The sequence below is a fragment of the Molossus molossus genome, unplaced genomic scaffold (genome assembly GCF_014108415.1).
Source record: "Molossus molossus isolate mMolMol1 unplaced genomic scaffold, mMolMol1.p scaffold_m16_p_11, whole genome shotgun sequence".
In the NCBI taxonomy this organism is placed as follows: Eukaryota; Metazoa; Chordata; class Mammalia; order Chiroptera; family Molossidae; genus Molossus; species Molossus molossus.
The window spans coordinates 75047662-75074184 of NW_023425346.1; the positions used below are offsets into that span (position 1 = coordinate 75047662).

General features: G+C 38.6%; 1 protein-coding gene across 3 annotated transcripts in view; it reads left to right on the forward strand.

Annotated features, from left to right (window-relative positions):
• The first annotated feature begins 652 nt into the window (after positions 1-652).
• OLA1 (Obg like ATPase 1) overlaps positions 653-26523 on the forward strand; it is a 154538-nt gene continuing 128667 nt past the window's right edge. Inside the window, exons 1-4 of one of the 3 annotated variants that reach the window (XM_036254630.1) lie at positions 653-836; positions 2116-2216; positions 14178-14321; positions 21250-21377. In XM_036254630.1, the coding sequence (XP_036110523.1) occupies positions 2116-2216; positions 14178-14321; positions 21250-21377 (373 nt within the window). In that variant the 5' untranslated portion in view covers positions 653-836. Of the gene's footprint in view, positions 837-2115; positions 2217-14177; positions 14322-14856; positions 14978-20393; positions 20452-21249; positions 21378-26523 lie in introns of those variants that run through there. The other 2 variants (XM_036254633.1, XM_036254639.1) reach the window with 2 other exon arrangements.

Consider the following 26523-nt stretch of genomic DNA (forward strand, 5'->3'; position numbering starts at 1 on the left):
AAAAAAAGCAAAAAATTCTCACCCGAGGACAGGCTTGGAGAGAGGAAAAGGGAGAAGGAGGGAGAGAGAGATCAACTTGCTGCCTGCTTGCCCTCCGTAGGTGCCCCCATCGGGGATCGAAACCGCAACCCAGGCATGTGCCCTGACTGGGAATCGAACCCGGCAACCTTTCGGTGCACAGGACAACACTGAGGCATTCCCGCCCGGGCATTCGCTTTTTATTTTAAGAAAGTTTATTTAACAGCTTCTCACCATCTGTACTGGCAAATAATAGTTATAGAAAAAGGGGGCGGGCCGGGGCCGTGGTATCCGAGAACTCTCTAGGTAGCCAAAGCACGAATGGCGCAGCTGTTCGCCCGGCGCCCCGAGTCTGGGCGGGCGGGCGGTCAGGACCGGGATGCTTTGAGGTCCATCGGGTGGAGCTGCAAGCCGGCAAGCAAGCGTGTGCTGGCAACGTGGGGCGCGCACCGGGAAGGAAGCGGAGAACCGAGTGGAGAAGTCCCACAAGAGGAGGGGTAGGGTGGGAGCCAGCTCCAGTTGAGGATCCTGCCGGATCGTGCGCCGCGCGGCTCCTCCTACCCTGCTCCCGCCTCCCGGCCGATCGGGCCAATGGGCGGGGCGGGCTGATGCGAGGGGCGGGGCGCGCGGCCTGCGCGCAGGTGCCGCCCGGCGCCCCGCCCGCCGGTTCTGCTGCTGCGGCCGCCGTCGTGCGTGCAGCTCGGCGGAGGGGCTGGGCCTGCGCGCTCTCCTCCTTCCTCCCTCCCCGTCTCCCGCTGCCGGTAGTACTCGTCTGCCGCTGCCTCTGGGACCTCGTGTCATCGCTCGCCCGGAGCACGGTGAGCCTCCCAGGGAGGCTGGGGGCGCGCTCCCCGCCGCATCTTGGGTGCCCCGGCCCGTAGCTCTGAGGCCGGCGTCAGGCAAGGGCTGGGCAGCCGGGAGGGAGGGCAGCGGGTGGCGTGGGGTGTGTGGATGAATGAGGCGCTCTCGGACTAGGCCGCGCGTCCCGAGAGCGGCCCACGCCTCACGCTGGCACGCTGTAGGGAAAGCCTCCCAGAGGCTAGTATCCCAGTCCCGAGCCGGAAGATGTTGTGTAGGGGCTGGCTTTAGCTGGGCAGCCGGCCATTCCTTGGTAGGAGGCCAAAGGACTGGAGAGGCTCTCCTTTTGCAGCTGTGCTTCGGAGGCCTGGGGTTTGGCCGGGAACAGGTGTGAGTTTAATTAAGACCCTGAGAAGGGAGATCCCTGGCCCTGGGCGTCAGGGATCAGAGGCTGGACTATCACTTCGTGAGCAGGGCCTCAGCGTGGCCCCGTGCGGCTCAACTGGATCCAGAAGACAGGGACAGTTTTAGTCCCCAGCTTATAACACATAAGGTTGGCAGTTCTCCTGAGTTCAGTTTGCAGTAGTAAAGTGGGATTAATTCCTCATGGAGGAGCTTGGAGCTAGATTCCCAGGGACTGAGAAAGTTTCGATTTGTAAATAAAAAGGTTTTTTGTTTTTGTTTTTGTTTTTTTAATGGGTTCATTTACCACCAGAAATAGGAGGTTGCTTATGAGTACTGATGATGTGTGGTGTACCTACAGTGCTAGACTTGGGAGAGACTTGCTTGGAAAGACTTTGGTATCAGCGTGGTTCACCCATGTGAAAAATAGTGCTTGTGGGCGAAATGGGAAAGAACAGGTTCAAATAAGAGGGATGGTTTGGTATAGGTGACTTACTTGGTGGCTTGTGGTTCTAGAACAGATTTTCTTTGACTCTCTTATCTGTGCTCCTGATACCTAATGCTTTTATTTGTTTAACCATACATCAGCTTAAGAAATAAAGTGCTTTGTAAACAGTCTGGATTCAGTTAAGTTTATTTTTTACTTTATGTCGGTCTTTCCAAGACTTGTCAGGAGTGACTGCTTTAACAACTTTAAGAATCAGATCTGTTTATAGAACTTAAACTTTTTGTCCTTGTTGTTAAAAAATGAAGTGCATTTAGCTGGGGTAGTTTTTATATCACATTATGCTTTATTCTTAATCTGTTGTTCGATAATGTATTTTGTATGATAAAATGTATACTTGGTTGATGGGGATAGTAAAAAGTTTTGTTTATATGTTTGTTTTGATATTTCAGATGCCCCCCAAAAAGGGAGGTGATGGGATTAAACCACCCCCAATCATTGGAAGATTTGGAACTTCCTTGAAAATTGGTATTGTTGGATTGCCAAATGTTGGGTAGGTGAATGTTGGGCTTTTTTCATTTTCATCTTGCAAATATTTTGGGTCCTGTTCTAGAAATGAGAACTCGAGGTAAATAAAATTTAAATTGAAGGAAAGAGTCTAGGAAGATGGAATATTAATAAATTGCAAAACAAGGTTTTTGTTTAGTTGTGTGTTTTTTTTTTTTTATCCTCACCCGAGGACATTTTTTGTTCAGGTACAGTGGGAGGAAGAGAGAGGAAGAGAGAGAAGAGAGAGAGAGAAACATCGATGTGAAAGGGACACATCGAGTGGCTGCCACCCGCACGACCGACCAGGGCCGGGGACAAACTGCAACCAAGGTACATGCCCATAGCGGGAACCGAACCCACGTCTCTCGGGACCTCAGGCTGATGCTCTAACCGCTGAGCCAAACCGGCCAGGGCTAGTTGTGTTTTTTAAAAAAGTTTTCTTCTTTCTATTTTATAAATTTGTGTTGTTGATCCTTTCCTAAGGATATTTTTCCATTGATTTTTAGATAGGGTAGAACAGGGGGGTGGGGAAGGGGTGGAGAGAGAAGCACACATCAGGTGGTTGCCTCCCATACAGCCCTGACCAGGGATTGAACCTGCAACCGAGGTACATGTCCTTGACTGGGAATCAAACCTGCAACTCTTCAGTCCTCAGGCCAGCACTCTAACCCCTGAGCCAAACTGGCTAGGGCTATTTAGTTATATTTTATATTTGGTTTTCCATATAGATATTATGGTGAGTTACTTATATTGTTTGTTTTGCTTAAACTCAGAGAAAGAAGCAGTAGAGTTAAAACACCAAGTTGAAGCAGATCAGCTGTTTGCTTGAAACACTGTTGGGAGACACACGGTATTGAATTTAAGTGGAAATGGAATAGTCTAAGTTTGATTGTGATGCTGGCTGACTATGTAGGATACCTACCTAGGCTGCCTACCAGAGGCCAAGCATTGGGATACTTTGGGAAATAATTTTAAAAGCCTCATTATAAATTTGATTAGATTTTGGGAGATCAGGGATTGGGTGGCTAAATCTTTATTGGAGAAGGAGGTGACAGTTTTAAATGTAATACTGGAAATTGCTAGATAAAAGGGTATCTGTTAATAAGTGGCTAAATCTGAAAGTTGTAAGAGCAAAAATTTGAGTTTCATAATGTTTAAAATTTAAGTGAATTATTTATTTGCATATAATGTAGTCATAAGAAATATATGTGAGGTTTGTCATGTAAATCTGTACAGTTACACCTTGAGTGCTCAGTCTACTTTTTTCATTATTTCCCCTCCTATTTTAATACCTTTTATTAACTTTAAAATATACAGTCTCTCAAGAGAGAGCAGGGTATACCAATGGGTAATAGATCCAATATGGATTTATGAAGGTGACTGAAGTATTTTGACAGTGCTTTTAGGTTTTCAGATTAGTGGCAGGAAGGACAACCATGTTCTTTCATGTAGAAGAGCCCCTTGAAGCCCCTAAGATAGAGATTGCTTAGTGAATGGAGCATAGTATGACCAAGTAAGGCTGTTCTTAAATTTTTGTAATGTAAACAAACAAATGTGGCTGTCCTAATTTCTTTCCTGAAGTCAGGGAGGTTTGCATTTTGAAGGTGTTTCCTGCTGTATAGGCCGCTTGCAAAGTAAAAGGAAATAGAGAGCATGGAAATATAAGCAAAACAAATAATTAACCAAAGTACTATAGGGTGCTGTCAATAAACTGGAATGCAAGATATGGTTATTATGTATGTTGTGAGCTCTATTGCACCTGTAAGCAGGACATGGTTTTTAGATATTAACATACTTCTCTTATTCTAGGATCACTGCAGTCAATGCAGCTTGACTTTAAATGGGACTACTTTAAAATGGGCCATCTTAAAAAGTATCTCCTGTATAAGATTAATAAAATATTAATAAAATATCAATGTATATGAGAATTAACCTAAAATATTTTATTATCCAGTATAAATGTACTATTTATGCTTTTAAATTAATGAATCCTTACACTCTACCCCATTTTATTGAGGTGTACTTTACAAATGGTAAAATTTATTCATTTTAATAATGTATAGTTTGATAATTTAGTCAATTGTGTTTGGTCATGAACATACCTAGTGTATGAAGATTTGGTTTCTAGATTTGTTCTGCTTTTTCTTTTTTTTTTTTTAATCCTCATTCGAGGACATTTTTCCATTTTTTGTACAGACAGAGTGGGAGGGAGAGAGTAGAAGAGAGAGAGAGGGAAACATCGATGTGAAAGGGACACATCGAGTGGCTGCCACCCACACGACCAATCAGGGCCGGGGACAAACTGCAACCGAGGTATGCGCCCTTAGCGGGAACCGAACCCGGGCCTCTCCGGACCGCAGGCCGACGCTCTAACCGCTGAGCCAAACCGGCCAGGGCTGTTCTGCTTTTTCTTACCTTCATAAATTACCACCTCTTGGGCTAGTGTATATTATAGTGGGTGTGAGCCTTGGAAGCTACTTAAAAAACAAAACAAAACACTGTTTAAAAAATACTAATTATTTAAAAAATTTTCTTTATTGATTTTAGAGAGAGTAAGGGAGAGGGAGAGAGAGCTAGAAACATGGATGAGAGAGAACATTGATTTGCTGCCTCCTACATATCCCCCACTGGGGATTTGGCCCACAATGTGGGCATGTGTCCTGATTGGGAATCGAATTGGTGACCTCTTGGTGCATGGGCCCATGCTCAACCACTGAGCCACATCGGCCAGGCAAATTATTTTTAGAGCAGTTTTAATTTCACAGCAGAATTGAAGGGATGGTGCAGAGATTTTTGGTATACTGCCTGCCCTCACACATACATAGCCTTCCCCATTATCAACATACCCCAGCAGAGTGGTACTTTTGTTACAGTTTATGAACCTACATTAACACATCATAATCACCCAAAAGTCCATAGTTTGCTTTAGGGTACGCTTCTGGTGTACATTCTTTGGGTTTGGACAAATGTATAATGGCATATATTCACCATTATAATATCATATAGAGTAGTTTCTCTGCCCTAAAAGTCCTCTGTGCTCTGTCTAGTCACTCACCTTGCCCCAACTACTAATCTTTTTTATTGTTTCCATCGTTTTGCCGTTTCCAGACTGTCATATAGTTGGAATCTTATAGTATGTAGCTTTTTCAGATTGGCTTCTTTAACTTAGTAATGTGCATTTAAGTTTCCTCCATGTCTTTTCATGGCTTAAACAGTTCATTTCTTTTTGGTGCTGAATAATATTCCATTGTCTGGGTGTACCATAGTTTATCCATTCACTAACTGTAGTACTTCTTGGTTGTTTCCAGGTTTTGGTAGTTATGAATAAAACTGTAAACGTTCATGTACAGGTTTTTGTGTGAACATAAGTTTTCCACTTGTTTGGGTAAATAACAAGGAGCACAATTTCTGGATTGTATGGTAAGACTATGTTTAGTTTTGTAAGAAAATTCTTAAGTGGCTGCACCATTTTGCATTCCACCAGCAGTGAATGAGAATTCCTTTTGTTCCACATCCTTGTCAGCATTTGGTTTTCAGTGTTCTGGATTTTGGACAAACTAAGGTGTGTAGTAGTGCCCCATTGTTTCAGTGTTCATTTCCCTGATGGCATAAGTTGTGAGCATCTTTTCATATACTTATTTGGCATTTGTATATCTTCCTTGGTGAGGTGTTTGTTAAGGTTTTTGGCCCATTTTTTGATAATGCTGTTTGTCTTCTTGTTAATTGTATTTTAAGAGTTCTTTGTATATTTTGGATAACAGTCCTTTGTCAGGCGTGTCTTTGCAAATATTTTTTTCCCAGACTGTGGCTTGTTTTCTCATTCTCTTGATGTAGTCTTTTGCAGAGCAATTTTTAATATGAACAAAGTCTAGTTTAGTATTACTTTCATGGATCGTTCTTTTGGTAATGTATCTAAAAAAATCATCACTATAACCTATAGCATTTAGGTTTTTCTCCTAGCTCTTAGGAGTTGTATAGTTTTGGGTTTTACATTTCGGTCTGTGATCCATTTGGAGGTAATTTTTGTGAAGGGTAAAAGATCTGTATCTAGATTATTTTTTGCATGTGGATGCCCAGTTGTTCCAGCACCATTAGTTGAAAAGGCTATCTTGCCTTTTCTCAAGAAACTATATTTTGATATTCCAGGCTTCTTTATTGTGTCGCGGGACAGGTCCTCTTGTTACTGCCACTACATTAGATGGGATTAGTTTCAACTGAGAGTGTTGGAAAACCCCCCCAAAATATCAGCTTAAACAGAAGTTTCTTTTTTATAAAAAGTGAATTTTTCAGTGAAAGATTGGTATATTGACTCTGCGTTATGAAGTTCTCAGGAACCCCAGCTACTTTAATTTACACTGGTGATCCCAAGAGTGTGGCCTTCATCTTCATGGTTCAAAGTGTTGTAAATTCCAGGCAGCTGGTTTTCTGAAGGGTCAGAGGGCCAAAGGACTTGACCTGCAGTCTCTTAGGGATTTTTTGCTCTGTAAGCTGCCATACTATTCCTTTACTAACTTCTAACATCCCTTTGTCCAGATTTAGTCACAAGAATTTATTTGCAAAGAAGGCTAGAAAATATCATTATTTTTTTATTGTCCTATGTTCAGTTAAGGATTCTGTTACCTGGAAAGAAGCAGAGAATGAATATTGGGGGACAACTGTAGACTCTGTTTGAACACTCAGGAACTCTCCCAGGGCAGTTCTTGTCTTGCTTAGTTGATACTTCTGGGAATGTGTTTTGTTTGTTCCTACAACTTGCCTTTTCCCAATTTGCAGACCAACCACAAGGTTTTTTTTTTTTTTTTTTTTTTTTTAACATATTGATAATTAATAATTGCCACCACAAATTCTTTAAAAGCTATTTTTTTGTTGTTTAGAGAAAACATTGTAGGAAATGCTAAACCAAAATAATCACAAGATAATTGTTTAGTGTTTTAGTTTTCTATTGTTGTGTAGTAAACCACTCTAAAAATTTATGGTTTAAACAATAACAATTTCTTATTTCATAATTCTGTAGGTTACTTGGGTGAGTCTTTGCTGGTCCCACTGGGCTCTTTCTTGTGCTGCATTCAGCTGGTGGCCAGTCAGTACTAGGTCCAGTGGCCACACCCACAGGTCTGGGGCCTTATCGAGGTTGGCTGGAAGTTGGGCATTTCTGTCGTCCTTCACATGGTCTCTTTTCACCAAGAGGTCTCCAGCCCACCTTCTTTATAGCATGGTGGCTAGCTTCCAAGAGAGGGAAAGTGTGGCAGTGGCACAACACCTAATTCTTTTGGTCAAAGCAAGTTGTGATATTAGCTCAGAGACGAGGGAGGAAAAATAGGCTACTTCATAATGGGAGGACTAGCAGCAAATGTGTAGCTAACTTTAATCCACTGCAGTCTACTAATTTCCTAATATGGTTTGTACGAGGTCCCCTGGAGAAGTCTTCCTGGCTGATTCTTAGCTTTTCGTTCTTACTGTAGAGGCTCCATTCTTTTTTTTTTTTCCTTTCTTTCTTTATAAATATGTTTTTATTGATTTTTTTTAGAGCGAGAGATAGAAACATCAATGTGAAAGAGAAATATGAATTGGCTGCCTCCTGCACACCCCCTACTAAGGATCAAGTCCACAACCCAGGCAGGTGCCCTGACTGGGAATCTAACCAGGACCTCTCAGTCCATGGGAGGATGCTCAGTCCACTGAGCCACACTGGCTGGGTGAGGCTCCATTCTTGATTGCTTAAAGAAACTCCCTGGAGGAAGATTGTTTTCTAGGCTTCTAATACTGGTGATGAGAGCACTTTCATCCTAAGAAGTTGATACAATTAAGCTGAGAGTCAGAGATTCCCATGTCTGTTGAATGGATAGATTAGCAATCTTTTAAAGCAACATTTTTCTCTTCTTTTCTTTATTGGTTTTAGAGGAAGAGGAAGGAGTGGGGAGAGAGGGAGAGAAACATCAATGAAAGAGAATATCAATTGACTGCCTCCTGCATGTCCCCCACTGGGGATTTGGCCTACAACCTGGGCATGTGCCCTGACTGGAAATGGAACTGGCGACTTCTTGGTGCATGGGTCAATGCTCAACCACTGAGCCACACCAGCTGGGATGAAAAGCCACAGAATTTTTATATGTAATAATGTTTTATGTACATTATATTCAAGGGAAAATAAACAATTATATTTATTCTATCTTGGGATAAATTATATTTTCCTTTTATAATTATAAATTCTTAGCATTAATATGTTCCACTTAACAATTATTAATACTTTGTTTTTTGCAAAGAGTGCTTGTATGAACTAGTTTGAAACTGATGTGGAAATGAAGGTACAGAATGGTGCAAATTTAAATTTTTGAAGTTTTTTAGGTCATTTAAGGCCTTTTAAAAATGTTTGCTTTTGATAGAACTATAACAAAAGATAACAGTGATATAAATGTCAAAGCTCATACTCATTTTAAGCAAATCCTTAACTTCCTTAACCTCTGTGCCTTATTTGACACTGTCATTAACTCCCCAACTCTCTTACTCTTCCCTCAGTTTTTTGTGCTTGATTTACTTCCTGTGTTTGTTATCTAATAATAGGTTCCTGTTCTTGGCTGTCTTCTCTTTGATACTTTCTCTCTAGGCAGTCTCATCCTCTCCTGATTTTAATAAATCTATTGCTTTCTATTTTCTAAATTTATACATTCTGCTCAGGTTGCATCTGTGTTCCAGATTTATGTATCTTCTGCCCTGAATATCTCCAGTTAAAATGTCTCTACTCAACATGTCTAAGACTGAGCGCATTGCCTCTTGTATTCCCTATTTTGGATAATAATACTACTTTCCATCCAGATACTTGAGAGATTTATCTTTGCATCCTTTTCCTTCACCTGTATTTTTTATTAGGGCACCAAACCTATCTATTTTCATTGCATCTTTATTCCTACTCATTTCTTACTTGAAGTATTGCAGAGGCGTCTTCCTTCTTTGTTTTTTTCTTCTTCTTTCCTCTTCTTCTTTGTACTGCTCCAGTCAATGAAAGAGAAACTTAATTGAGGCCCCAGGGCTGAGGGGGTTCAGGCAAGAGGCAGCCCTGCTGGTTGAGGAGGTGTTGGAGAAACCTTATTTGACCTTGGGGCACAGGTTGTTGGTGTGGCCCCATGTTTTCTTTCGGCAGTTGACAACACTGGGGTGCAGGTGGATATAACATTTGAGGCAGATCATCTTGTCACAGTTGTAATTCTTGGCAAGCTTTATTAGACATATGATTTGCAGTTATTTTTCTCCCAATCTGTAGGTTGTCTTTTCACTCAGTTAATTGTTTCCTCTGATATACAGAGATTTTGAAGTTTGATATAATGTCACTTTTCTATTTTTGCTTTCGTTTCCTGTGCTTCTGATGTCATATCTAAGAACACAATGGCCTGAAGCTTCCCCCTGGTTTAGGAGTTTTATAGTTTTAGGTCCTACGTTTAGATCTTTAATACATTTTGAGTTAACATTTGTATATGGTATAAGATAAGGGTCCACGTTCATTCTTTTGTACATGGCTGTCCAGTTTTCTTAGCACCATTTGTTGAAGAGACAGTCTTTTCCCCATTGTATGATTTGGGAACACTTGTAAAAGATCATTTAACCATGTATGGGAGGGTTAATTTCTGGGCTCTCTATTCCACTGGTCTATGTATATGATCTTTATGCCAGGTTCACACTGTTTTGATTACTGTAGTTTTGTAATATGTTTTGATATCAGGAATCATGCTATAGACTTTTGGGGAAGAATACCATGGAGGTAAAGTGCCTTTTCTCTTTTTTTTTCCCTCACCCGAGGACATTTTTCCATTTTTTGCTCAAATAGAGTGGGAGGGAGAGAGAGGAAGAGAGAGAGAGAGAGAGAAACATCGACATGAAATGGACACATCGAGTGGCTGCCACCTGCACAACCAACCAGGGCCGGGGACAAACCGCAACCGAAGTGTATGTGCCCTTAGCGGGAACCGAACTTGGGTCTGTCTGGGCTGTAGGTCGACGCTCTAACCGCTGAGCCAAAATGGCCAGGGCCAAGTGCCTTTTCTCATTTCATCATGATTGAAAATATATGATAACCAACATGACATGTTACTGGTGATATTAACCTTGATCACTTGATTAAAGTGGTATATGCCAGATTTTATCCTTTTTCCCTTTCCAAACTTTGTTCATTAGAAGCAAGTCACTAAGTCCAACCAGCATCCAATGGGAAGGGAGTTAAGCTCCACCTCCCGAAGAAAGGAATATCAAAAAAAACTTGTAGGCATATATTAGAACCATTATAGTAAGTTAATTGATATTATGGGAGAAAGATATTTTGAAGCTATTCAAGTATCCTGTTTCTTTTTTTCTTTCTTTTTTTTTTTAATCCTCACCCAAAGACATTTTTTCATTTTTTGCTCAGATAGAGTGGAAGGGGAAGAGAAGAAGAGAGAGAGAGAAACATCGATGTGAAAGGGACACATCGAGTGGCAGCCTCTTGCACGATCCAATCAGGGCCGGGGACAAACTGCAACAAAGGTATGTGCCCTTAGTGAGAACTGAATCCGGGTCTCTCTGGACTGCAGGCCGATGCTCTAACCACTGAGCAAAACTGGCCAGGGCTATCCTGTTTCTTTTTAAAGTTTCCTCAACTTCCCACAACATTCTAGAGTCTTGCACTATACCGAGGGCATGGCTACTGTTAGTGCAAATATTGGCTATTTGGTTTTTGGCCAATTATTGCACATCCAGCTCCGTAACATCCCTATTCATCTTTCAAAGATACGTCTGTAAAACAAATTAAGTCAGTATTGTCAATAAGAGTTTCCTGTAAACCATTCCTTGGAACAAGAAGGTGGTCAGTAAGCAAAACACAGTCGTGGATATCCTCATCCTGCAAAAAAGTTAGCAAAGTTGCTGGGTGAAGACTACTACATTGAGTGAAAGTGTTTTTAGATGCGGAAGGCAAGAGCCAGTCGACTGACAGAAGTGTTGAATGTGATGAGAATTCGGTGGAGATGTAACAGAATGAGGAACACAAAGAAGTGCCCATTACTACCTTTTCTGTTTGTTTGCCAAGCAGAGATGGCTGTTATGTAGGGAAGGAGCCCTTTGGCTACTGTGTCTAATCGCTGACTATAACATCCTATAGGTCTACGATCATCTCAATGTTATTGAGTTAAAACTTCCAAAGTAGCCCGGCTGGTGTGGCCCAGTGGTTAAGCGTCGACCCATGCATCAAGAGGTTGCCAGTTTGATTCCCAGTCAGGGCACTTGCCCAGGTTGTGGGCCCGATCCCCAGTGGGGAGCATGCAGGAGGTGGCTAATTGATGTTTTCTCTCATCAATGTTTCTCTCTCTCTCTCCCTCTCCCTCTAAAAATCAATAAAGAAAAAAAAAATTAAAAAAAAAACTTCCTAAGTTATTTGGAAGAGATTTAGTTTTATATATGAAAAGTTAGAAAGTTTATAATTAAAGTGACCCAGAGCTAGAGCTTTAGATAATTCTTTAGTGATTTTACAGCTTGTTTCCCTTCTGGGTTCCACTGAATTGGATCTGGTCAACTTGATTTTAATAATATAAGCTGGGCCATTACTGAAAAGTTTAGAATCCAATTCTGAGAGTATCCAGTCAGACCTAGGAACCCACCAAGGTCATCTTTAGAAGAGGAAAGGATATTATTCAGCTGAGTCTTTCAAGGTTAATTAGTAGCCTATCTTTAGATAAGAGATGGCCAAGGTATTTTACTTGAGGTAAGCAAAATTGAAGTGTGTCCTTTGAGACTTTTTGTCCTTTTATGGCTAACTGTTGGCAATGGGTAAATTGTGTCCTCCTGGTTGTCTAGTATGTTCTAGAGCATGAAAGTAAAGCATCTACATATTGGATTAGAGGGAAATCTCTGAAAAATTTAATACCATTCAAATCAGTTTTTAGTATCTAAAACAATAGGTGGGACTCTCCATATTTCCCTGGGGCATTACTGTCCATGTAAACTTGTAATCTGGCCTGGTGAAAAGAAAGAGGTATTTCTCTCTTTCTCCCCCCAAAGCGGGGGTGGAGGGGGGAGGTGGGGGGTGTTTCCTCTACTAAATTTTATCATTTCTCAGTGGGTTTTGCCTGCAACAATTAGTGGTGTTTTAATGATGATTTTCTAATTCCCATATTTGTTTTACATTTATTATTTAGAATTCTTCTATAAGAAAGATTTGTCTTTTTACCCTTCATTTTGTTATTTATTCAATCATTTACATAGTTCTGTGTAGGCTCACTGAATTTTGTTTTATTCTTTGGGTTATAAGACAATATTATCAGTACTGTTTATTTTGTTGCTCAAATTGTTCTGGCTTTGGCCATTGGGAGTTCTTTTTTTTTTTCAATCCTCACCTGAGGACATTTTTCCATATTTTGTTCAGATAGAGTGGGAGGGGGGGAGAGAGAGAGAGACATCGATGCGAAAGGGACACATCGAGTGGTTGCCACCCGCACTACCCAACCAGGGCCGGGGACAAACTGCAACCGAGGTACATGCCCTTAGTGGGAACCGAACCTGGGTCTCTCCGGACCGCAGGTGGACACTCCAACCGCTGAGCCAAACCGGCCAGGGCAGAAGTCTTGATTCTTTTGAATAGACATGGTATTTACAGATCATGGCCAGGGTTGTGCAGGAGGCAACCAGTTGATGTGGCTCTCTCACATTGATGTTTCTCTCTCTCCCCCCCCTTCCTCTCCCTCTCCCTCTCTCTCTTTTTGTCCTCTCTCTCCCTCTGCCTCTCTCTCCCACTCTATCTGAAGATAAATAGAAAAATATCCTCAGGTGAGGATTAAAAAACAAATAAGTTCAATCAGATGAGCTAACCATAGTGACTGTAAATTTCTCCTGGTGAATTTAGGCTTAGATCTCATCTTAATAGACATTTTTACCTTAAAAAATTAAAAAAAAAAAAGGAGCGAGAATAATAATCATAATCCCACCATCCTAACACAACCATTTTACTTTTGAATATTCTATCAAATTTGGTCTATATGCAAACATTTTTACGTAATCATGTCTAGCTAGAGTTAGCAAGCACCAATCTGACAATTCTCATATAATCCTTAACTGCTTCCTCAGTTCTTCCAGCTAAATAAAAATTATATAACAGTAATTTTTTATTTTAAATTCTTGTGTACACCACAGGACTATTTCTAGAGTAAGGAAAAGTCACTATAATGTGTCCAAATTACTGATGGAATTGAAAAGTAGTACAAAACGGATTAAAAATCTTTATAATTCCAGTATGCTTTGGATTTTAATCTATGATTTTTGGCACTGTAATTATCATATTTTTTAAAATGTGGCTGATGTTGATATGAGTTGGCATTCTTTGAACATGTATTACCTGATAAAAATCAGATAATTAGAAAGTTATCGACCAATTTATTCATTATTAATAGATTTAAAATTTTATTTCTTGAAAAAGTTCACATTTTGACTTTTGTAATTCACAATTCTAGATTTAGCTGTAATCTTTATTTGCTAATAATTAGAAGGGAGACTGAACTTCACCCTCCCATTTCCTATTAGACAGTTAGCATCTAGTTCCCAATTCAGAATGCTTGCAAAGTGATTGACCTAACTAGATCCACATCTATCTACATTTATGCTAGAGAAGATTATATAGGTGAAGTAATAAAATGGCACTACCAGGTACTTTAGGAATTAAATACATTTGTGGTGTGATTTGGGACTAGCTATCATTTATAACAAAGATTCTTTGAGAAAATGCTTTTCAAGTTCCAAATAGACTAAAATAGAAACATAACCTAATTATACATCATGAGCTGCATTGTTGTAAATTTCATTGATTTCTACTAGTAAAAATGTATTCTTTCTATCCCTTTCCCAGATTCGTTTTATAATCCTCTTGGATTTTGAGTATTGAAATTAGAGAGATCATTTTCTTCCTCGGTGTTAGCCTAAGAATTAATTTGATTTTTTTAAAAATTCATTTTAGGAAATCTACCTTCTTCAACGTATTAACCAATAGTCAGGCTTCAGCAGAAAACTTCCCGTTCTGCACTATTGATCCTAATGAGAGTCGAGTACCTGTGCCAGATGAAAGGTTTGATTTTCTTTGCCAGTACCACAAACCAGCAAGGTAAGAACATCTTTATACCATTATTTATTTGGTCACCCTGTATAAACTGAGTAAATATCTGTTTGATGTATTTAAAATCATGTAGAAGGTCTTATTTCCCAAAATTAATGGTAGCATTATTGTTTTGTGTTGCAAAGTAAAGTAGAGCATACAGAAGGGTGAAGAAGGATACATCTGGTTATTAACATTGCAGTTATTTTTTTTCTGGGGAATATGAAGTACAGGGAAAAATTAGTCTGTATTATATGATCTCATTTATATAATATTATACACGTATGTGTGTATTCATAGGAAAATGTATGAAATGAAGATCACAAATAAATTAACAGTTATCTCTAGGTAATGGAATTTTTAGGTGATTTCTACTTCATTTCCTAAATTCCTCAATATTTGAATTTTTTTTTTAATCCTCACTTGAAGATATTGATTCCAGAGAGAGAGGAAGGGAGAGGGGGGGCGGGGGAGAGAGAGAGAGAGAGAGAGAGAGAGAAACACTGATCGGTTGCCTTCCATATGGACCCTGACCAGGGACTGAACCTGTAATCTGGGAATGTGCCGTGACTGGGAATCAAACCTATGAGACTTTTGTGCACAGGATGACACTCTAACCAACTGAGCCACACCAGCCAGGCCTGAATTTGAAATTTTTGTGACAAGTATGTATTATTTCTTTAATTAGAAAAAATAAGATAATACAGGTTTATTATTAGGAGGTTCAGACAATATAGAAATGTATAAAGGGAGTAAAAATCACCTATTTGTCTACCTTGATAAAATAAATACTTTGGAGGTATGTTTTTCCATATTTTCCCCTGAATATGTGCACACGTACTTATAGAAATAGGATACTTTTTTACTTGGGGTATTATTAATATTTTTCTAGATTAAAAAACATAAAGTAAGTAATAATTGTTATATGATATACACTTTCTTTCCCCGTTATTCAGAATTTAGTTTACTTTTTGTTTTTCACTATTTTGAATAAATCCCAAGTTTCTGTCTCCAGCTCTGAATTCTGCTGAATGGCAGATATGTATCTAATTGCCCTCTTTTTTTAAAAAAAAAATTTTTATTGTAGAATGTATTACAGATGTTCCACATTTTTGCCCCATTGACCGCCTCCTCCCACTCCCGCCCCCCTCCCGCCTTTTCCCACACTATTGTCTGTGCCCATTGGTTATGCATATAAGTTCTTTGGTTTATTTCTTCCCACCCCTACAACCCCTTTCCCTTTGAGGTTTGTCATCTAGCTATGAATTTGTACTTCTTTTTTTTTTTTTTTTTTTTTTTTTTTTTTAATCCTCACCCGAGGACATTTTTCCATTTTTTTTTTGTTCAGGTAGAGTGGGAGGGAGAGAGAGGAACAGAGAGAGAGAAACATCGATGTGAAGGGACACATCGAGTGGTTGCCACCCGCACAACCGACCAGGGCCGGGGACAAACTGCAACCGAGGTACGTGCCCTTAGCGGGAACCGAACCCGGGTCTCTCAGGACCGCAGGCCGACGCTCTAACCGCTGAGCCAAACCGGCCAGGGCTGAATTTGTACTTCTTAATCCCTTCACCTTTTTCACCCATTCCCCCAAACCCCCTCTCATCTGGCAACCAACAAAATGTTCTCTGTATCTATGAGAATGTTTCTGTTCGGCCTGTTCATTTTGTTTGTAGATTCCATTGTTGATAGATATGTATTCATTGCCATTTTGTTTGTTCATATATTTTATCTTTTTCTTCAAAAAGACCCTTCATCATTTTTTAGGTTCTTGCTTTTCATCACTCTGAATATTTCTTGCCACTCCCTTCTGGCCTGCAAGTTTTCTTTTGAGAAATTGGCTGACAGCCTTATGGGAACTCTCTTGTAGGTAACTAGCTGCCTTTCTCTTGCTGCTTTTAAGATTCTCTCTTTGTCTTGAACCTTTTGCATTTTGGTGATGGTGTGTCTTGGTGTGGGCCTCTTGGGGTTCATCTTGTTTGGGACTCCCTGTGCTTCCTGGATTTGTATGTCTGTTTCCTTCACCAAGTTAGGAAAGTTTTCTGTCATTATTGTTTCAAACAGGTTTTCGATTTCTTGTTCTCCTTCTGGCACCCCCAAGATGCGAATGTTGGCACACTGAAGTTGTCCCAGAGGCTCCTTACGCTATCCTCATTTTTTTGGATTCTTTTTTCTTTTTGCTATTCTGATTGGGTGTTTTTTTGCTTCCTTATATTCCAAATCGATGGTTTGCTTCTTGGATTTACATACTCTATTGAATCTGTGTAAATTATTCTTTATTTCAGTTAATGCCGCCTTCATTTCTGACTGTGCATCCATCATTTCTAACTGGTCCTTTTTATGCTCTTGAGGCCCTCACTAAGTTCACTGAGGTTCTCACTGAGTTCATTGAGCATCCTTATAAGCAGTATTTTGAACTCAGCATCTGTTAGGTTGCTTATCTCCATTTCGCTTAGTTCTTTTCTTGGGGTTTTGTTCTGTTCTTTCATTTGGGACTTGTTTCTTTGTCTCCTCATTTTGGCTGCCTCCCTGTGTTTGTTTCTGTGTATTACTTAACGAGCGGTATGGAACTAGCGGAGACCAGATGCTGATGGTTTGAAAGAATTTAGGAAAAACTTGAAGCAGGGTCCAAGACCAGCCAATCCTATGGTTAAGCAAATGGCAACAGCTCGGATGGGCCTGAAAGTTGGATGGGGCGGGGCGGCACCTCAGGGAGTCAGCAGGGTGGGGCTGCCAGTGTGAGCCAGGTTGCTGGAGTCCCAGATATGGCAGCTGTCTGCCACCCCAGGGAAGGGCTCACCAACAGAGCAAAGGCCTCTGACAGCACGTTTGTCCCGGAGAAAGCCCCCTCTCCAGTCTTTGCTCCAGTGCCAAACAGCTCATTTCTTCCCTGTATGTCCCTGGTGCCCCTCGAGCTGCCTCCCCTCCAAGCTTAGAGGGAGTGAGTCCGATAAGTCCGTGCGCGGGCCCTTTAAGGAGCTGCCTGGGGCTCCAGCCGCTTCAGCCTCCCTGAGCCTCAGTTCCCGCTGGTTTTTCCAGCCAGAAGTTATGGGGATTTCTCTTCCTGGCACTGGAATTCTGAGCGGGGCACCTGGTATGGGACGGGGACCCCTCAGTCCTCAGGAAGGACCTTCCCAGCCAAGGTGTCCTCCTGATTTTTATCCGCCACACGTGCGTGTGGGACCAGCCCGTCCGCCTCCGCCCCTCCTGCCAGTCTGGATGTGGCTGCTGTTTTCTTGTAGTTGTAGGACTTCCATTCAACTTGATTTCAGGCGGTTTTGAATGATGGTTGTTCTGTAGTTTAGTTGTAACTTTGATGTGGTTGTGGGAGGATGTGATACCGCGTTTACCTACCTACCATCTTGACCGGAAGTCCGAGGATCTCTAATTGCCTCCTTTTTTTTTTTTTTTAATCCTCACCCGAGGACATTTTTCCATTTTATGTTCAGAGAGAGCGGGAGGGAGAGAGAGGAAGAGAGAGAGAGAGAAACATCGACGTGAAGGGACACATCGAGTGGCTGCCACCCGCACGACCAACCAGGGCCGGGGACAAACTGCAACCGAGGTACGTGCCCTTAGCGGGAACCGAACCCAGGTCTCTCTGTACCGCAGGCCGACTCTCCAACTGCTGAGCCAAACTGGCCAAGGCTCTAATTGCCTTCTTAATATTGACATTTGAATGTCTAAACATATGCCTCAGACTCGACATATCCCATATAGACCTCTTGATTTCACTCTGCCTGTGTCACATTTGTTCTTCCTCAAGACATTTGTAATTCATTAAGTGACACTATTATATTTCTAGTTGCTTAATTCAAAACCCAAGATTTATCCTTGATTCCTCTTTTTTCTCTCCCTTACATTCAATCTGTCAGCAATTCCTATGAGTTCTAACTACAAAATATATGCCAAATTTATTAACTTCTCTAACTTTCATCCACTGGTTTTAGCATTCACCGATTTTTTTTATTAATTATTACTACGATGATTGTCACATGGTGATATTGTAATTCTGTCATTTTTTTCTTCATTTATTAGTTTACAGAAGTGCTTTATTTATTCATTCATGTATCTATTCATATCAGTGTTACTCAATCGGTTATAATCTGTCACAATTGTTGATTATAGCTCAAATTAGTCTCTCAAATTAGTTCTTCAAGGTGACTTTGGTGTCCTTTTTAAAAACTTTTTATTTTGAAAGGATTGCAAATTTATATAAAAGCTGAAAAATTACACATAGAATGCTAATATACCTTTTATGTAAATTTCTCCAAACCTTTGAGAATAAATTGTAGGCTTGATGGCACATTGCCCATCAGTTCTTCAGTTTCTGTTTGCTAAATATAAATACTCTTCTGCATAACCACAGTAAACCCATCAAAATCAGGACATTAACATTGATCCAGTATTACCATCTAATTCACAAGTTCCATTTAGACGTCTTCGGTTGTCCCAATAATGTGCTATTTGCTGAATCCCTTATAATGTAGTCATTCTCTTGACCCTAATGTGTCATTCACCTGATTTGGACCCTGGATTGGGCCCTGTCCTCTGTTTGGCTGCCTTCCTTATACAGCCCCAGCTACTGTTGTGCTACTTTCTCTCCCCACTATGTCTCTCTCCTTATCTGTGTGGTCATGTGACATTGCTGAAATTTTTCAGACACATGAAGAGAACACTATTAAAGCTCTTTGACTTCAAATTTGTTGAAAATTTAGGCAGTGAGGGAATTAATTTCTTAAGATTTTTTTTGCTTTCCCTTTAGTAGTAAACATTGACTAAATACCTTTATGGATTTTGGCCTCTGTGGTCAAGCAAAGAAATAACTGATAATAATTCATACTCAATAATTAACACTTTTTTTTGCTACCCCAAAATACCTTTATGGATTTTGGCCTCTGTGGTCAAGCAAAGAAATAACTGATAATAATTCATACTCAATAATTAACACTTTTTTTTTGCTACCCCAAACTTCTTTCTTATATTGTAAGTTTTTATTTTTAATTTTTTTGATGAAAGGAATATCCTGTTCATTATTTCAATCTGTTTCTATTGAAGAAAAACATATAAATGTTTTTAGCATTCTGTGTTCATTATACTATAGTGATTAAAAAGATTTTTAACCTTATTGTTTTAGTTTCAAGGAAGTTTCATAAGACTATTATTTTGCTCAAATAGTCATGAAGTCATTGGTATAGTCATCAAATATCCTTGAATTAGGGCTTAAGTTTCTATTTTTTGAGATATTGTGTTACTAGTTTAAACCTAAATCAAGAATCAGAATTAAGAAAGTCATTTTCATTAGAAAATAGAATCTTAGAGCTATATATTGTCCTGTTTGGTTTCCTCATAAAAGGAAACTGAAGCCCAGAAAGGTGAAATGATTTGCCCAAGGTCACACATGGTTAATGTCAACCAGGAATAGAACCCAAGGCTTCTCATTTCAAATTTAGTTCCTTTCCACTCATATCCATGCTACTGTACTTCATATTTATCATATGGGTGTTTTTGGTTGTTAGAAATGATAATATTTAAGATGAGTTTGGTTGTATTTAACATACTGAGTTAAAAACTGATTTATTGAGTTAATAATAGGTAGCATGATGTTTATTTAGTGTTAGTTTCAGCAACTTAATTGTGTTGAGTTGGTTTCTTTTCCCTTTCCATTTTACCTTTTTTTTTTTTATCCTTACCCGAGGACATTTTTCCATTTTTTGTTCAGATAGAGTGGGAGGGAGAGAGAGGAAGAGAGAGAGAGAAACATTGACAGGAAAGGGACACATCTAGTGGCTGCCTCCCACATGACCCCAACCAGGGTCGGGGACACATCGTAACCGAGGTACGTGATCTTGACCAGAATTGAACCCGTGACTCAGTGGTCTGTCTGCAGACCGACACTCTAACCGCTGAGCCAAACTGTCCAGGGCTACTCATATAACTTGAATCTCCATTTCTACATCTGACTGGTTTTCCTAACTTGGTTTCTGACTTGTGTTAACTGTGCCTTTACTTTGAGTAAAGCAAAGAATATTTTATATATATGTTTAAATCTGTTGTGTTGTTAACAACTAGGTTATTACTATGGCGATAGCTGGATCACATCATTACATGCAGTTTTTGAAGCTCTGCAATCTATATGGTGATTAAATACAAACCAAGATATCTTGTGTTTATATCTCAGTTTTGTTGCTACTTAGCTGAGTGAGCCTGTATGCAATTGTTTTATTAACTCCTCTAAAGCTTAATTTCCTCATCTCTAAAGTAGGTTTAATAACACTTACCTGATAGAATTGTTTTGAACTTTGAAATGATAATGCATGTAAAGCATTTAGTCCAGTGCCTGGCACAAAGTACATTGGCTCATTCTATGATGATTACCTTGCATTGTATCAGTATAGTCTTTAAATGTTCTCCACTGCTTTTGTGTGTGTGTCTGCATGTGTATGTGACAATAGAACAGGATAGTAATATTAATGATAGAAGTTTTAATCTTTAGAGACAGTATAAACAGCTACTCTGCTGTATACTTTTTTCTTCAATTTACTAGGTAAGAAAGTCCTAATGTATTAAAAGATTATTTCTTATTTATTTATGTTTTTGGTATTCATTTATTAAATCATTACTGAGAGTCTTCTAAACATTGTTTTAGAAAGGAAAGAATTAGGCCCTGGCTGGATAGCGTAGTTGATTAGAGCATCATGCCAATATGCCAAGGTTGTGGGTTTGATCCCTGATCAGGGCATATGCAAGAAGCAACCTGTGAATGCATAAACAAGTAGAACAACAAATCAATGTTTCTCTCACTCAAATCAATCAATAAAAAAACTTTAAAGAAAAAGAAAGGAAAGAATTCATGTAAAATGTTTGGGACATCCATTTGGTTAATAAATAGGTCCTTAGTACTGGTTTACAATAAAACCATCTTTTGTTTTTTCAGCAAGATTCCTGCCTTTCTAAATGTAGTGGATATTGCTGGTCTTGTAAAAGGAGCTCACAATGGACAAGGCCTCGGAAATGCCTTTTTATCTCATATTAGTGCCTGTGATGGAATCTTTCATCTAACACGTAAGTATAGTTGTTCATTTAACTGATTGCTTCCATTATGATCAATGTTTTCTTTCCATTACTGATCAAATAAAATTAGAAGTGACTGATTAATAGAAGATTTGCTTTGCTTCACAAGATGAATCATGGATTCATATGCTAATTGTGACTCTAATGTTATTTAGTAAAATCTCCATATGAGAGGGCTTATTCCATAGCAAGTATATGCTGTGTTGCTATTATATTCTAATTGGATATAATTAAATTAGATTCATTGAGAAGTTTCTGTGTAGAAGGAATTTTGTTAACTGTGGAGGCATTTTGAAATTTTCTTAACTTGTGGAACTTTTCTGCGTTCTTGCTTTTCCATGTGTTGAGAAGGCAAAATTGAGAGAAGAGAGGATTTCAGTATTTCACAGGAGTGAAGGGCATCCAGGTTATTTATTAGAGATGAAAAGATTAAGGAGAAACTGGAGATAATATTTTATCTTTTATATTCTTTATTGAAAGATTATTTTCTTCAAATATCTTTAAGTCACCAGAAATGGCAGTTTACTTGTTTATTATTCATTAATTAAATAGTAAATGCTTTCTGTTCTGGGTGCTGCAGATATCTATCTAGTGGGTAGCAGAATCTAATATATTCTCTGGTTTTTTGAAACTTCTAGGCTAGTGGCAGAATAAACATTAAATAATTATATTAATAAATGTGTAATACATTGTTGGATTTTTAAAAACTTACTGGTGAATTGTTTATTTATTGCCTGTTACTACATGTTTGAAACTTGTTTTAATTCTTAACTTCATAAGTTTTTTATTTTGGTGAGAAAAAAATTTATTATTTTGTGTTGATATTTTTTAGTTTCTCTATTTTTATTTTAGAAAGTTGATTTAAACCCAAAGTAAGGGGCAATAGAGTGATGATATGTAGTATTAGTGTTCAGGGCACTTTTAAGCTTTCCATTAGAACTTCTGAAAGGGGAGAAAAAAATTATTAACAGGAAGTGTTTTTTTTTTTTTTTTTTTTTTTTTTACTGAATTTTAATTTATTAATGCTAGGTTTTTCTCCATTAGTTAAATTTTTAAAATTAACTTTTTCTCACCTTATTTACTTATCTGTGTTATTAGATATAAATAAATATATACATTGTCTCATTTTATACTTGTTTTAAATGTAAGTACTTATTTTTGACAGGTTTGCTTTGGCTTTAAATTTTAGATCACTCTATCTTATTCATTTGATACATTATTTATGGACCACTTCTTTTAAGTGTGCTAAATTATGAGGGATGTAATCGTGAGTAAAAACAGATATGACCTTTGCCCTAATGGAGTTTATAATCCAGTGGAAGGGACAGACATTAAATAAATGTCATAAACACTAGATGTCATTCTTCAGTTGTACAAGGAAGAGAACCTGTGTGTGATGTTACTTTGAGGAGCAATGGTTATGCTGAGAGATAAAGGTTGATGAGGAGCTTGTAAGTTAGTGGAAGGAGGAGAGGAAAGATTGATTATTTAGAGTAAATGTCTTGTTTCAAGCACTGTTGCACTGAGAGAACTGTGAGTATAGATAGGGTAAATGAGGAGAAGTAGGAGCGATGGAAAAGAGCCTGAGGAGGTGATTGTGGATTCACCATGTCCACCATATTAAGGAATTCCTTTCTTTATGGCTTAAGCAGAAAGGATTTTAAATGGGGACTTGGGATAGGGAGGCAGATTAAACTGTTCCAGGAGCTTATTTTGTAGTTATTCAGTTGAGTTGTATTTTCAATGTTTTAAGAAATCAAAATGGAGTTAGGCACCAAGAGTTTGAAATTTCATTGGTTATAAAATAGTTTTTTCAAGATACTGATAATGATTTCTACAGATGAAGTTTGAGCATGAAAAATGTAGAGTGCTTCTTTTGTAAAAGGATCTATTCACATTACCTAGTTTACCCTTCAAACAGCATTTTTTTCCCTTTTGGAGTTTGTTGCCTAATGTTTAGATATTTCAGATCCCTCCCCCTATAACTCATTTAGAGTTGTCTTTAAAATTTTATTTTCAGTGGTTTTCTTGTTTGCAGGGTACACTAATAAAGATGTGAGAGATACTAGAAGTAATGAAAGATCATTTTGTTTACATGTGTGCAGATCTGGAGTTACAGCTTCTAAAGTATATTTTTAAAGTTACTGTATAGAACAGAAATTTTTTATGAATTCTTTGTGTATTTTCCTTTTCTTTTTCTTATTGGATCATGCCATTGAGAAAGAAAAGTAACAATTTCTGGTGTTTGAAAAACACTACAAATTAACATTCTAAAAATTATTTAATAGATGAACTGTTTTTGAAAACACAACAGATATTCATTATACTTAGTATATATTATTTTATGAAACTTTTTTTTTTTAATGAACATCTGTTTTTAAAAGCTAAATACCATGTTTGTTTATTTTAAAAATTATTGAAGTTAATTATCCACATTTCCTTAACAGGTCAGTTTTATGTATATAAAAGTAGCTTTTTAAAATAAAATAAAATGAAGTAAGCCTCTATTCACTTTGACACAGAAATTCAAGTGTATGCTGTTCAGGATGTGCTTTTCAAAGTAGTTCCTCAAAAGTTAGTTACTGTTTAAATGACATTAAAGATAATAATGAAAAGGAAAAAAATTGGAATGATGTTAGTTAGCATAAATCAGCTATTTTATTTTTCTGCATTTCAGCCTGTTGCTTAGACTAAAGTGGAATGAGTATGGGTTTGGGAATCAAAACTGAGTGTGAATATCAATTCCCACTTTCTAGCTATACAGTTGAAAAAGTGATACTATATCTTTGTTTTTTCTTCTTTTATAAAAATGTTTTTATTAGCTCTCACTGGTGTAGCTCAGCAGTTAGAGCGTTAGCCTGAGCACCAAAGGGTCTCAGGTTTTTTGTTTTTTTTTTATCCTCACCCGAGGACATTCTTTTCAATATTTAATTCAGATAGAGTGGGAGGGAGAGAGAGAGAGAGAAACATTGATGTGAAAGGGACACATCGAGTGGTTGCCACCCACATGACCAGGGCCGGGGACAAACTGCAACCGAGGTACATGCCCTTAGCGGGAACCAAACCCAGGTCTCTCCGGATCGCAGGCCAATGCTCTAACCGCTGAGCCAAACCAGCCAGGACAGGGTCTCAGGTTTGATTCCTGGTCAAGAGCACGTACCTGGGTTGAAGGTTCAATCCCTGGTCCAGGTCAGAGGCAACCAATTGATGTGACACATCGTTGTCTCTCTCTCTCTGTGTCTCCCCTCTCCCCTCCACTCTCTCTAAAAAGCAATAGAAAAACATTTTCATGTGAGGATTTAAAAAAGTAATGTTTTTATTAAATTTATTGGGGTGACATTGGTTAATAGGATCATATATGTTTCAGGTGTGGATTTTTATGTTAAAAGATCTATATATTGCATTGTGTGCCTACCACCCAAAGGCAGATCATCTTCCATCACAATATATTAGACCCCTTCACCCACCGCCCCCTCACCCCCTTTGCTCTGGCAACCACCACACTGCTGTTTGTGTCCATGAGTTTCAATTTTATATCCCACATATGAGTGAAATCATATGGTAGCTTTGTCTGCCTGACTTATTTCACTTAGCATAATATTCTCAAGGTCCATCCATGTTGTCGCAAATAGCATTTTGTCTTTTTTTATGGCTGAGTAGTATTTCACTGTATATATGTACCACATCTTCTTTATCCAATCCTCTATTGAAGGACACCTTGGTTGTCTTCATGTCTTGGCCATCATGTATAATGCTGCAGTGAACATAGGAGTGCATATATCTGTGCAAATACATGTTTTTCAGTTTTTTGGGTATACCCAGGAGAGGGATTGCTGGGTCATAAGGTCATTCTATTCTTAATTTTTTGAGGACTCGCCAGACTATTTTCTATAGTGGTTATGCCAGTCTGCATTCCCACCAGTTGTGAATGATGGTTCCCTTTTCTCCACAACCTCTCCAACACTTGTTATTACTTGTCTAGTTGATAATAGCCATTCTAACAGATGTGAGGTGGTATCTCATTGTGGTTTTGATTTGCATTTCTCCAATTGCTAGTGAGGTTGAGCATCTTTTCATATACCTTTTGGCTGTTTGTGTCTTCTTGGGAGAGGTATCCTCTGACCATTTTTCAATTGGGTTGTTTGTTTGATGTCGACTTTTATGAGTTCTTTATATATTTTGGGTATTATATATTTGCGGAGCTATTGTTTGCAAATATCATCTCTTATTTCATCGACTCCCTCTATGTTTTGTTGTTAGTTTCTTTTGCTGTACAGAAGTTTTTTAGTGTGATATAGTCCCATTCATTTATTTTTGCCTTTGCTTCCCTTGCCTTTGGGTCAAGTTCATAAAATTTTCTCTATGACCAAGGTCCATAAGTTTAGTATCTATGCTTTCTTCTATGCAATTTATTCTTTCAGATCTTATAAATATATCAAAGATCAAATATGTCTTTGATTCATTTTGAATTAATTTTTGTACACGGGGACAAACTGTAATCCAGTTTCATTCTTTGCATGTGGCTTTCCAATTTTCCCAGCACCATTTATTGAAGAGCCTTTCTTTACTCCATTGTGTGTTTCTAGCTTCCTTTGTCAAAAATTATCTGTTTGTATAGATGTGGTTTTGTATCTGGGACCTCAGTTATGTTCCATTGATCTGTGTGTCTGTTTTTCTGCCAATACCATGCAGTTTTGATTATCATTGCTCTATAATAAAATTTTAAGTCAGGTAGTATGATACCTTGATTGCTTTGGCTGTTCGGGGTCTCTTGTGGTTCCATACAAATCTGATGATATTTTTGTTCCTTTTTTTTTTTTTACTTAAAGAATGACATTGAGATTTTGATAGGGATTGCATTAAATCTGTATGTTGCTTTGGGTAATATGGCCAACTCTAGATCTTTGAACCTCGGTTTTCTCATGTAAAATAGGAATTTGTAATATTGTACTTGAAGAATTATTTTGAAGTTTAAATAAGAGATTGTTCTATGTCAGTACATATAGACTATTTTATTTTTATTATTTATTCATTTTGTTAATCCTCACCCAAGGATATTTTTCCATTGATTTTTAGATAGAGTGGAAGGGAGGGAGGAGAGAGAGAGAGAGAGAGAGAGAGAAAGAGAGAGAGAGAG